The sequence below is a fragment of the Sphaerodactylus townsendi genome, linkage group LG01 (genome assembly GCF_021028975.2).
Source record: "Sphaerodactylus townsendi isolate TG3544 linkage group LG01, MPM_Stown_v2.3, whole genome shotgun sequence".
Lineage (NCBI taxonomy): Eukaryota > Metazoa > Chordata > Lepidosauria > Squamata > Sphaerodactylidae > Sphaerodactylus > Sphaerodactylus townsendi.
This window is the reverse complement of record NC_059425.1, coordinates 91,079,293-91,093,182: the sequence shown is the minus strand read 5'-3', so window position 1 is coordinate 91,093,182 and position 13,890 is coordinate 91,079,293. Positions and strand designations below refer to the sequence as shown.

Genomic DNA, 13,890 nt, shown 5'->3' with positions numbered 1-13,890 from the left:
AATAAATAACTGTACAGCACCTGACCTAGAAAGGGTTACAGAACATAAAGGAACATAGTTTGTTTTCCAGTAAGGTTATGTCTTTGGTGAACCAGAGTTAAAAACTATTGTTAGGATTGTTCCAGGGAACAAACATAAGCCTGTCTATTGGGAAATAGACCCAGGAAAGTATTTCTAGGATGGCACTTCTAGGCCCAGTTGGATACCAGTATGTTGGGGCCTGGGGGATGTGGCGGCAAAATTGCCTGCTGCAACGAGCATGTGCAGTTAAGCCTCCTTGTCACTCTGCTTCCCAGAAGCAAGTCATACAGATTGAGAGAGGGTGTCACCTCATGTGCTCAGCCAGGTGGTGCATCCAGTAACAAGGTGGCAGCTGCAGCCTCTGACTAGTGGCTGCCACTGTGGTCAGCACTGCCCCCCTCTGCCACTCCCCCTCCCTTCCTGCACAGGGGCAGCTGCCCCCTCTCACCCCCTAGACCAGGGGTAGGGAACCTGCGGCTCTCCAGATGTTCAGGAACTACAATTCCCATCAGCCTCTGTCAGCATGGCCAATTGGCCATGCTGGTAGGGGCTGATGGGAATTGTAGTTCCTGAACATCTGGAGAGCCACAGGTTCCCTACCCCTGCCCTAGACCCAGCCCTGATATTCTCCAGACTTTCTTCAAAGAAGAGGTGCTCCACTCACCTTGGTTGCAACACCCTGGGTAGAGCAGTGGTGGAGGTGTGGCCGGGCCATCAAGGGGGCATGGTGTAACGGGGGTATTCTGGGGCAGGGCAGGGGTGGCAACACCACAGCAGGGGTGCAGGGCGCAGGCGCAACCCAGGTGCAGTTTCCCCTTGCTCAGCCCTTGCTATTCCCAGTTCTGCAATGTCCTGTTTGAGATTTGGCAACCAGAACTAACCAAAGGAGACCACACCATAGCTTAATACTGGATATTAAAATATTGGCTGTTTTCTTTTTAATCCCTTTTCTAATAATTTCTAGCATGATTTGGCTTTGTTACTGCTGCTAAACACTAGATCAACATTTTCACTGAGTTTTCCACAAAAACCCCAAGATCTCTTTCAATCTCAGTCTCAGCCAGTTCAGATCTCACCAGAATGTATTTATTTATTATATTCTGCCTTTTCTTGTGATTCAGGGGGGCTTACAGTAATAGGTTAAAAATTTCAGTTTAAAAACAAAAATAAAATAACAAATACCAAATTTATCCCCATTCCACCAGGCTTCTGAGTTGTCCATTACATCTTCATTGTAATTTAGTGCCAAGTTCCCCAATTATGGTTCTGAGATTTCTAGAAAGGACAATCAGACACCAGTACCTAATTTGCCGAAGGATCCCCATGTTCTTTGGCCCTCTGGTTCCCTCATATGGCCCTCCTTCACTGCCCTACTTTCATTCTCAAGTTCTAGCTCTTTCACATCTATATTTTCCAAAGAATTTACCACACTTTCCCTTTGGAATGAGTCATTCTAAACCAATGGCTCTGTAATTCCAAGCATGGCTAACTTTGCAATGGCTAACTTTGCAAGAATAAATAGAGGAGAATGGGCTGGAGCAGAGGTGGGATCCAACCAGTTCTCGCCACTTCTCTAGAAGTGGTTACTAATTTTTTCTGAGTGCCAAGAAGGGGTTACTAAAGCAACCTCCCTGCCCAGTAGGGACTGGAGGTGCGTGTGTGCGGCAGCGCCACTGTTTGAATCCCATCACCATCGCAACCTGTTATTGAAAATTTTGGATCCCACCACTGGGCTGGAGTCTCCTTGGCCAAGCTGATCAGAAACAAGACCCTCCATGGCTATACAGATCATTTCACCAAACAGCTTACCTATAAATAATCCTTTGATGTTAAGAATTTAATAATAATAATAATAATAATAATAATAATAATAATAATAATAATAATAATAATAATAATAATAATAGTTTGGATTTATATCCCTCCTTTCTCTCCTGCAGGAGACTCAAAGGGGCTTACAATCTCCTTGCCCTTCCCCCCTCACAACAAACACCCTGTGAGGTAGGTGGGGCTGAGAGAGCTCCAAGAAGCTGTGACTAGCCCAAGGTCACCCAGCTGGCGTGTGTGGGAGTGTACAGGCTAGTCTGAATTCCCCAGATAAGCCTCCACAGCTCAGGCGGCAGAGCGGAGAATCAAACCCGGTTCCTCCAGATTAGATACATGAGCTCTTAACCTCCTACGCCACTGCTAATTATATACAAATATTTTACTAATTCCCACACTGTCTTTGCACAACATTTTCCACTGCCCAAGCCATTTTATCTCTTTCTGTGCCCATAATAACATCTATTAGAATTGACTGGAGTTTCAAGTCAATGGGGCAGATTGTGGGTACCCATTAACTAGATTTAGCCATGAGTTGACACATGAAGGTCTGTGAATTCCTGACACAATTATTTTAAAAGAATTTTAAAATAAAATAAACCAACCATAATAGGATGGTAGAGAGCAGCATCTTCCAGAGTTAAAGGCACAGGCATCACTTCTTGTTGAGTAAAGGTAGTGATGTTGCATTTTTGATCTTCAGCTCTACAAGGCAAATCCATAATAATTTTAACAAAGATGGCTAATGCTGTTGGTAATCTAACCTCTAGACATCATATTTTTAAAGAGAGTATGGCCATCTTCTCCTGCTGCTTTCCCAACAGCACTCATGTTTTCCAAATCTGTTTGTGAACAACATCAAATAATCCAGTCAAGTCTGTGGAACATACAGTATTCCACCTGGAAAGCCCAGTCTAAATGAAGAGACCTGAATGGGCTGCAGGAGCAGCGCCAGGCTGTGCTCATATGTTTGCCCGCTCTGCCAGTATAAGGGGCACCCCCAGCAGTGGAGAGGGCAAATATGCCAGTGGTCAGGTGCCCCCTAGCTCTATGGAGGCGAAAACTGGATGTGGGTCCTGCTGTGAAGTAATGCTGGTATCCAATTGGATGCTGGCATGGCGGGGGGGGGGGGACGGAAGGTCAAGGCATTCCCAGTGGTGGAGCTGGAGGGCTTCCAGGCAGCTGGGTTTTTAAAACTTTTTGCTGCCTCCTGTTGCCTTTTGCTGCTTGCTGCCTTTTGCTGCCTCCTAACGCTGCCTGGACTTTCTCTGAAGGTGACGTAGCAGTGGTGCCATCCCTGGCCACCTCAGTCTGTGGATTGGGTGGTAAGACTCCAGAACCTGCAACAAAGCAGGAACTATTTTATCATGCCCTTATTTGGCACTGAGAATACAGACTGATGAAGAGGTCTGAAGAATTTGAATGCTTGCACACTGATAATTTGGTTGGTCATGACAAAAAGTATTAGATGATCTTAATTTTCAAAGGTCATAAGAAGCAACAGTGTCCCTGCAAGATATTTTTCTCTACTTCACAAACAATCATCAGAGGGTGAGGTTTTGACTCAGAAAATCACATTTACACATACTTTTCCATATGAGCTCTCAGAGCTGCAGTACTCTGTCACCTTAACAAAGTTGGGAGACAAATGTACTTTGCCCATCATCAGATTTGGTAAGGCCAGAAGTAATGAAAGCAAGTCACTGTGGATCAAAAATAGTTACCTTTCACCAACATCTTTATTTTTATGTTGCTTTGACATCCTTTTCTTTTCCTTTGAGCCTCTGAACATTTTGGAGAAGCCCTTAGAATACATCTCCTGCTGCTTCCTGCCTACTAAAGATGGACATGTGTTCTCTTCCATTGTCTTTATGTTGCGATTCATCCCCGATTGTTCATGCTAATTTGGAAACAAATATTCCATCTTAGGATAATGAAACAAATATTAGTGTACGGCTCTAAAAATGCATTGCCATTTTGAGACCATTCAGAATAACCAAAAAAGCAATTCTATCATGAAGTGCAGCATAGGTCTGTTTAGATTTTATAAGTGACAGTTGTAGAACTTACTGTGGGAAACATTCTTCATGTCAACAACTATTTGCAGTGAGTGAATATAATGCACCAAAACATACTTATATTCTGTCTCAAGGAAAGATGACAGGAGATGTGTGAATCAAGTGGTCACATCTTCCTGTGTTGAAATGCTCTGCGGGGTCTAGTGCCTGCTAAGTTCTGCCACCACTGCCTCCCTCTTCAGATTCTCTTTCAGTGTTAAGATAATCTTATTTAAGCATTGTGGGAAGAAAATGGCAGGCACAACTTTGATGTCTTGCTATTAGTTTTCTGGAGCAATATAAATGCTCTTCTATCAAAGTTTGATGTTTGATACTGCACACACTAATGGTTTTGATGAAGGTGGCACTTAATAAGATTCTCTAATAATAAATAAGATTCTCCCGCCCATCCGCCCGCCCGCCCACCCGCCATGCTCACTCGCTCATCCACCCGCCCGCCTGCTCACCAAGAGGCGCTGAAAGAGAATCTGCACTACTTTAAAATGCAGATACACTGCTGCAACTTACACCACATTATGCACAACTGCACTGTCATCTTTCCCTGAAACAGAATATAGTCCAAAATGCATCCATCATAATCTGAGCAATTTTATTTCTTGCACAGAAATGTACAAAGAGGCACTGCCTATATGTTTGCATAGGAACAGATAAAGCTTTTCTTCAACTTAGGCTGGTACACTGTGAGCCACAGACACACATGCCTTGTTCATATCTGGATACTTCTTTACATGGGGCAACCTTTGAAGAAGCTTCAACTGGCCAGAATGTAACAGCCTGAATGGTGAAAGGGTTTGCCACAATGGATTTGTTAAGCCTATGTTAATATATTTATTAGTGCAATACAAAATGCTTTTTCTGACAGTGAAGCCCTAAATGGGTTTGGGTTCAAGTACCTGAAGGAAGACCTCTATCTGTTTGTTTCTGTCTGTGCTTTGAGGCTGGCCAACAGGGATCTGCTGAAAGAATCTGCATTTTTTTCAGTGTACAACAGGAAGGCATCTGTGACCAGGTGGACTCAAAAGGTGCTCCTAAACTTTGACACTATCTTCTCCATCAACTTCATTTTACCCCCATCATTACAGGTCTTCTTGAGGGGTTTTAAACATCCGCTGAAGTGTTCTGAATGGCCTTTGGATAGGGTTAATTTTATTCCAACATTACATTTTTAAAAGCTTTTGTGCAGTTCATTGATATTTTATGAAATAATGCAAATGTTTTAATTTTGTAAGCTCTCTTCGCTGTTTTATACACAGACAATAGGGATATAAATTATGTAAATAATTAAAGCTGTGTATGTAATATTTCTCTCTCTCTCTCTCTCCCCACCCCCCTTCCTAATGTGGATAGCCAAGGCCAACCTGATTTCCTCTGATCTCAGAAGGTAAGGAGAGTTAACTCTGGTTAGTATTTGGACACCAAAAAGGAATTCCAGGGTCACCACACAGAGGAAACAATTAGGCAGGCAGGCTGGCAAAGGTTATTAATAATTTTAGTGTCGGTACTGGCTTTAGATGTTTTCAGAATGAAAACTTAAACTGATGGCCTTTACTGTTTTGGATTGAAATTATTATTTTAAAATGACATGGACATAGAGAGGAGAAATGAAAAAAATAATAATCTGGAATCTGCTTTGCTTTCAGGGTAAACACCATTCAGCATACTGATAAATTCCAGCAGAAATCTCATGTCTTTATATGAGGGGCACCAAAAAAGATAATGCCCCAGATCTGTATTTTAGTTATGGCCACAAACAACTTTTTCACTGCTGTTTTCCATCTTAGGCCTCAGCTTTCTAGATTTGAAATGCTTTGGCGCATTATCTACTTGCATGCGCCCGTTCTACGGCCCGGCCTGGGGAAACCAAAGAAGCCCCCCGGAGGCCTACCGTTCTGACCTGGCGCCCGCTGCTGCAGCGCAGCAGCGGCTGTTCGCTTCTTCCACTCCCCCCAGGGTGGCGTCAAGCGCCCTAAACAACTAACCCTTTAAAGGGTTGTTGTTGAGGAAGAGATCTCGTCTTCCTGCGGCGCGGTGCGAACCGCAGCCGCCGGGCGTACCTTTCCCTCCCAGCCCCAATTACTGTGTGTCTTCCTGCATTAAGCCTCTGCGAGGCGTCGCAGCCTTCCGCTCCACACTGTCCTCCGGAGGGGCAGGCGTGAAGGCGGGGAGACTCGGCTGGCATATGGCAATACAACAACAAATGAAAAGCGAAGGCACAAAAGCGACTCGTCGTCGCGGAACGCCCTGCCCTTCTGCCGGCCTCCCGTTGCCTGCTTTCGCATGCGGCTTAGCGTCGCGAAATGGCTCACTCCACGCCAGCGGAACTCCTGCGGGCGTGAAGGGGCGAAACGAAGCCGTGCAGAAACGGCCTTTAAGGCTTAACACAGATTATTTCTTTACTGCTTCTGATTAATTATAATATGAACTACTAACCAGATCGTAGACAGTCTGCTTTGTTCTGACATCTGAAAACTGACCATTTTTCTCTAGCAGCCTATTCCAAATAGCAGCAAAAACAAAAACAAAAGAATTAGAAAACAATACATCACATCTCTTGAAACACACAGCAGGCATTGTCTTAACTGTCTTCATATTGCTTTATTGTCTGTTTGCATTTAGAGAGAAAGGCCAAATTACAAAATGTTATAAACAAATACATACAAACAAATAATTGATGCAAACTCATAGGGACTTCCCTTAAATACTTTCCTCTTGTCAAGTTAGGGGCATAGTTACCATGGGGACATGTGGGGACAAATGTTTCTGGTGCCCATGTTGGGGGGAGGGGCGGAAAAATGTGGGTTTGTTTGTATTTTTTGATATTTTTTAGTGTTTTTACTTTGTCAGCTGGCAGGCGCACAGTTTTTAGGCTATTGGCACCACAATTTCAGGATATTCTCAGGTGACACTTCTGATGATACCAGGTTTGGTGAAGTTTGGTTCAGGGTGTCCAAAATTATGGACCCCCAAATGGGGTGCCCCATCCCCCATTGTTTCCAATGGGAGATAATAGTAGATGGGTCTACCGTTTTGAGGGTCCATAACTTTGGACCCCCCTGAACCAAACTTCACTAAACCTGGATGATATCATTGGGATAGTCTCCTGCTGATACCAGCCAGGTTTGATGAAGTTTGGTTCAGGGGGTTCAAAGTTATGGACCCCCAAAGGAGGTGCTGCTATTGTTTCCAATGGGAGTTAATAGTAGATGGAGCTACCCTTTTGAGGGTCCATAACTTTGAACCCCCTGAACCAAACTTCACATAACCTGGGTGGTATCAGAAGGAGAGTCTCCTGAAGATAGCCTGAAAATTTGGTACTGTTAACTTAAACATCGCTCCCCTGAAAGGCACCCTCAAATTTTTCCCAGATTCTCCCTTTAAATCCATTCTCTTCTGAATGGATTTAAAGGGAGAATTAAAAAATGTTGAAAGTATTGCCGAAGGTTTTCATAGCTGTATTCAACTGGTTGTTGTGGATTTTCTGGGCTGTGTGATCATGGTCTGGTAGATCTAGTTCCTAATGTTTCACCTGCATCTGTGGGTGGCAACTTCAGAGGTGTATTACAGAGAGAAGTCTATTATAAGAGAAGTCTGGGCACAGAGTATAACAGACTTCTCTCTGTGATCTGCTACCTTTAGTTGCCAGCTCCACAGAAAAAAATCTGCGAAATAACGTCAGGACTAAGATCTACCAGACCACGGCCCTGAACACCTGAACATGAAAGCTCAGAAGGCGAATCTAGGAAAACTGGAGCCCGGGGAAAAAATCTGAGTTTGGTGCCCCCCCACCCCAGGTATGGACAACCACCCTCCCCCACAATGATTTTTTGCACCAGCTCACAAAACACCTCCCACCACCAGCAAAACATACATGGCTTTCTCCCCACCAACTCTCTTTTCCTAATTGTGTCCTCCAACACCGACACACGGGGTGAGGTTTGTTTAGCGGGAGAAACAGCTCAAGCCAGTGCGAAAGTGGAAATTAGCAACTTTTAAGCATGTAAAATCTCTCTCACAAGTCACCCCATCCTGAAGGTTTACCAATCCAAACATCCAGCATCATCTCTCAAATCACCTCCTACCCCAACAAAACACGCCTTGGCTCTCTCCCAGCACTTTCTCCCTAATTGTGTCCTCACACCAACCCTGTGAAGGTAGGCTACTAGCCACTTGCCTGCCTGCCTGCACTGCCTGCCTGTGAGAAACAGCTCCAAGCCAGGTGCAAGTGGGAATTAACACCTTTTAGAAGCATGTAAATCTCTGGTCACAAGTCACTGCCCCATCTGAAGGTTTACCAAAACAGAAGCATCAGCATCATCTCTCTCTCACAAATCACCTCCTACCCCCCACCCCAGCAAAACAGGCATGGCTCTCTCCCCACCACTTTTCCTAATTGTGTCCTCACACCAGCCCTGTAGGAGGTAGGCTACTAGCCTGAGAAACAGCTCCAAGCCAGTGCAAGTGGGAATTAACTTTTTAAGCATGTAAAATCTCTCACAAGTCCACCCCATCTGAGGAAGAGTTTACCAAAGCAAGCGTCAGCATCATCTTTCAGTTCTGCTGCTGCTTCTGCAGGCTCCCTGCTCAGCTTGCCCACTTTCCTGTGCCTGCTGCAGGGAGAAGGCTTCTGAGTAATGTCTGCACACTTCATTTAAAAGTGGCGAAAGGAATAAGGCATGTGCTGGAGTTAAGAGGGAGGTGAGGCGGAGCTCCCCAGTCCTGCTCCTGGGAGCCCAGTGGGACTTCTCCCCCGCCCCCTGGACACTCCAGGCCACCGTACAGAGTGGGCGGGGCTACGACAGGCACTGGGAGCAGTCCGCTGCTTCAGTGCCTGCTTTCTAGGGCTTGCTCAATCCCTCGCTCTGTAGGAGGATGTTTTGGGGCCCCCCACGTGACCTCAATCGATGCGCCCGGGGACAAGGGGTACCCCATGTCTCTAGGCAGGAACGCCAGTGATGAAAACCCAACACAACCAACATGGAAAGTGATGCTGTTTGGGTGGGGGGAATCTACCCTGAAACAGCATCGATTTCAATGTTGTTTAAACTAGGGAGCCCAGATTCTCTCTTTATGGTGGATTTAAAGGGAGAATCTGGGCTCTCTAGACTAAACGATGTTAAAAGTGAACCCCCCCCCAAAAAAAGCATCATTTTCAATGCTGTTTAAACTAGGGAGCCCTGGTATGTTCAGATTTGTGTGTTGGAGTGAGTTCTATAATGTGATGGTGACTTTGAGATGACCTGGTGCAAAAAATAATTTTTTAGTTGGGGGGGTGGGGGGGGTGGCTGAAAACTCAGATTTTGCCCCGAGCTCCAGTTTCCCTAGCTACATATCTGTGTCAAGTACTCACTGAATAAGTGTCCTGAAGGAAGGCATGTAGCCTCTAATTTGTCTGCTCTTTATTATGCAAAAATATTTCTATTTTAAAGCATGACACTAAAACATGAAGTTTCTGAGTTAATTAGTATTATATTATTTTGCACCTTCCTTTTTTCAATTTCTGAGCAAGGTTGGCATTGACTGGCATCAATATAAACCCAGCAACTGGATCAGAAAGCTCTTCAGTGCACCTGAACCAGAACCAAACCCTTAAACACTAAAAATGGTAACTGATTAGTGGTGAGTTCTGTCCCAGCTACATATGGAGAAATCTTACTACTCAGAAGTAAGTCCCATATTATTCAATGGAGCTTACTCCCAGGACAGTAAGATTATAGCCTATATTTCATACCTGTATTATAGCCTATATTTACCTGTAATACATACCTGTATTATAGCCTATATTTCATAGTTTTCCTCTACTTAGGAAAACTATGACCAGTTATGTGATGCCAGCCTCTGGGCCAGGTCCACTTGCATGGTAAGGAAACCTCAGGGACTTGTGGGGTAGCACCTCACTTTCCCCTGTAATGTGGTCCCACACACTATTTCACTTACCTTCCTCCTCATAACGCCCATATTTTTTCACCTTTCTCTGTCTCATTCTCTTCTTAGCCATTCACCAGCTTAGATTTTATCTGCCTCTCATCTTTAGCTATATTTATCCTTTATTTTCTTCATTTGTATCCTGCCTTTCTCCACAGTAAGAACCAAAGCAGCTTACATTATTCTCTTCTCCTTTTTATACTCACAACAACCCTGTGAGGCTGGTTGGGCTGAAAGTATGTGACATGCAGGGGACATCTGATTTTCCCCTCCCCCACTATTTCCTCTTTTGCTTTTCTGAAAGCCATCATGAATTCTCCCCTTTTCATGTTTCCTTCTTTCCTTAGGCTTACCAGTTCCAGGTTGGGAAATTCCTGGAGATTTGTGGGTGGAGCCTTGAGAGGTGAGTTTTGGAGAGAGAAATGACTTCTGCAGGGAATAATGCCATAGACTCCATCCTCCAAAGCATCCATTTTCTTCAGGACAGTTTACCTGTGTTGTCTGGAAAGCAGTTGCAATTCTCTCTGCCCTCCTCAGGCTCCACCACAAAATATCCAGGAGGGTTCCCAACCTGGAGCTGGCAATCTTAGTCAGGCCTGGCCCCAATAAATTCTCCCTCAAAGGCCAAAATGAGGCAGGGGACGGGTCTGCCCCCTTTCCCTGTCTTTCACTCACAGAAACTGAAACCTGGAATGTTGTAATTGCCGAGCAATAGACACTTAGGTAATCCATTGCTTAAAGCTATTGGTGCTCCTGTTATCATTTTTGGGTTTTTAACCCCCCATTTTTAAAAATTTAATATTTCTCTGCAAATCTTGGGCCCTTTTCAGGTTTGTAGAAAGATATGTCTTGCCTATGCACAGCTCCAGCCACTGGATTTAAGTCTCCAAAGATTTGGCTGACTTTGCTATTAGAATATAAGACGATGATGAGTTATCATAAGGACTGTTTTCAGAATATAAGACGATGATGAGTTATCATAAGGACTGTTTTCATATATGAACCTCCCTGAATACTTGGTCTTCATCTCTGCTGTATTCTGTGCATTTCCTACTATTGAACAACATTACTATGATTTTGGGAGAACTAATGTTTTGGAATGACTTTCCAAGGAAGCCGATGCAGCCTCTTCAATAATGCTGTTCAGGAAATAGTTAAAGGCTATTTTGTTTCAAAAGACCTTGAGGTTCAGTTACTTTTTATTTTTGGTGGGGCAACTGTGATGTTCTTTTTGATACACTTTTTGACTAAATATTCTGTGGCTATATTGTTGTTAGCTTTTAGATGTCATATTGATTGATTTTATTGTACGTGAGTTACTGTGGGAACCTGTTTTGTGAAAAATGGCAGGATATCCAGAAGTTAAATCTGGCTGAATTTGATGGGATATATTCTCATTCCTCTTAAGCCATGAAGAAAGTATATATGTTTTTAAATTAAAACTAAAATAAATTATATAAATAAATAACAATAAAATAAATAATTTAAATTAATAATAAAATAAATATGCAGTTATGGGTACTTCTGCTAGAAAGTCACACTATATTTAATCAATAAGTAATACATCCAGAAAATTCAAGTGGTTGAATTTTGACCTTCTAGATTCACCTACACCAGGGGTAGGGAACCTGCGGCTCTCCAGATGTTCAGGAACTACAATTCCCATCAGCCTCTGTCAGCATGGCCAATTGGCCATGCTGGTAGGGGCTGATAGGTCTGAACTCCTAGTATCTCTGGAAAACATGAGCTTTCCTAATGTCTGTTTCTATAACAACTATTGTCTTTGCCAGCACAATGCTTTGTGTACTGGGTTTGAAAAGCCCACTCTGGACTTGTCTATTAAACTGCAGCAGCAACAAAATACAACATACTCAAGCTAACTCTAATTTATATCAATTTTTGTCATGTTCCTTGTTTTGCATATGACCCACCTCTTGGATGATGCCATGTTAACAAGGGAAAAATAATACATGTGGTGCAAGTAATGAAGATGCTGTTCAGCTCTTCTGTTTCTTTTGAATGTTTTGCTCTGTCAAGGAAAAAGCACATAAGAGATCATCTGCCTGTAAGTGCTTAGAGCCTTGGTATTACCTGGCTGGGACAATAATTCAGATGCATTTTCTTTATGTATCAGGTTCCTGAGGTGTTGTTTTTGTAATGACTTTTCAGTTAATTCAGAGAGCGAGGACCACCTGGTCTTTTCATTTGTACAGTGAACTATCTGTTAAAGGCAGCAGGTATAAATGGTGCAATGCACTAAAAGAATGGGGCTGTATACACTGGACCCAGTTTGAAAGTCAACGTAGGACTGCATTTTGTTTTATCACTACTGATAACCAAATAAAAAATTATTTCCTTCTAGGGAAAGATAGAGAGTGAGGAGGAGTAGGGGAAACTCACTGAGTGCAGCAGTGGACACATATCCATTGCATGCACCCACAAGTCCTGAACCAGGCCCCAAGTCAAATATGTAGAATCAACCCACTAATATCCACAGTACTTCAGAATACACTTCGTGACAATCACTCATGGCTTTCTGTCAGTTATGTCTCTAGCTGTGCTAATCTTCTTTCTGCACATATTTTGGATGTTCTCATTCAGTTCTTCCTGACTGCCATTTTCAGGTTTCTTCATAAAGTACATTTTCAGTATCCAGGAATTAAGAGAATTGTCAAGTAACACCTTCTTTAGGCAATGAAAATTGATCAAAAGGAGGGTGTTTCCTTTCATCTTCAATGTAAATTACTTGACTGTAAAGTTTTGAGATGCATAACTAACTGCACGATCATATTAAGCAATTGCTGATTTACTGAGCTACTCAGCTGCCATCTGTATTTCACTCTCCATTAAATGTATGAGACTGGTCTAACCCACAGTCTGCATAGGTGAAATAAGTTAACAAAATGAATCTCAGCATCTCTCTCAATACCCTGCTGAAATATACTAGTACCACAGAGCTACCACATCAGTTTAATCTTTCCTCAGAAATCAGCTCACTGGGCAGTATAAAGTATGCCATCATAATTCAACCTCCTTTCTCTACTACAAGATGGAGATGGTAAATACTGGCCAATCTAAAGCTGACTGAAATAACGTATGTGAAATGAAGAAGAAGAAGAAGAGAAGAGTTTGGATTTATATCCCCCCTTTCTCTCCTGCAGGAGACTCAAAGGGGCTGACAATCTCCTTGCCCTCCTTGCCCTTCCCCCCTCACAACAAACACCCTGTGAGGTAGGTGGGGCTGAGAGAGCTCCGAGAAGCTGTGACTAGCCCAAGGTCACCCAGCTGGCGTGTGTGGGAGTGTACAGGCTAATCTGAATTCCCCAGATAAGCCTCCACAGCTCAGGCGGCAGAGCGGAGAATCAAACCTGGTTCCTCCAGATTAGATACACGAGCTCTTAACCTCCTACGCCACTGCTGCTCCATGCCTGTTCAAAACAGGTCATATCCAGATCTTTATTGATCTGAACATTATGTGTTCAATAGTACCTAGCCTGTTTTCTCAGAAAGTGTACAATTATTAATCTTAAAAGCGATATCAAGGTCCTTTGCTAAAGTCACCGAATCCTTAGAGTACCTAAATGTAAACTACTTCTGCTAGCATGTGCTGGAGGAACTTATATTTCATAACTTATATAACAGAACAGAGGTCAACGCCCCTCAAATTGTTTCATTTGTCCTGGTTAAATACATGATTAACCAAACAGCCCAATAAGATAATATTATCAGAAAAACCTGTCCAAGTTATATAGCTAATATATTGTTAATTATTTAAAGTAAATGAATTGATTGTACTATTGTCTCTTAATCCAATAATTGTCATAGAAATCTATGCTCATATAAATTCCCATAGTTCATTCAAGGCAAAACCACATAAGTATCTGAGATTATATGAAGGAACAAAATGAGTGTTATTCTGAACAGCATCCTTACACAAGAGTAATAGGATACTTGATTCTAATTTCTTTGGAATAAAGATTTTCTTGCTATTCAAATCTTGTGGAAAACTATGGTGGCTTCCGCACAGCAGAAATATCACAGGCTG

The 13,890-nt window shown here is 43.0% G+C and overlaps 1 protein-coding gene across 4 annotated transcripts in view; it reads right to left on the bottom strand.

The window, feature by feature from the left end:
- The window catches only part of LOC125439029, a 105,083-nt gene that overhangs the window by 625 nt on the left and 90,568 nt on the right, over positions 1-13,890 (bottom strand). For all 4 annotated transcript variants that reach the window (XM_048507875.1, XM_048507889.1, XM_048507898.1 and 1 more), the window contains 4 exons: positions 11,777-11,874; positions 6,354-6,414; positions 3,570-3,745; positions 2,451-2,550 (listed from right to left, as the gene is read on the bottom strand). In XM_048507875.1, coding sequence (XP_048363832.1) covers positions 2,451-2,550; positions 3,570-3,745; positions 6,354-6,414; positions 11,777-11,874 — 435 coding nt within the window. The remainder of the gene's footprint in view (positions 1-2,450; positions 2,551-3,569; positions 3,746-6,353; positions 6,415-11,776; positions 11,875-13,890) is intronic.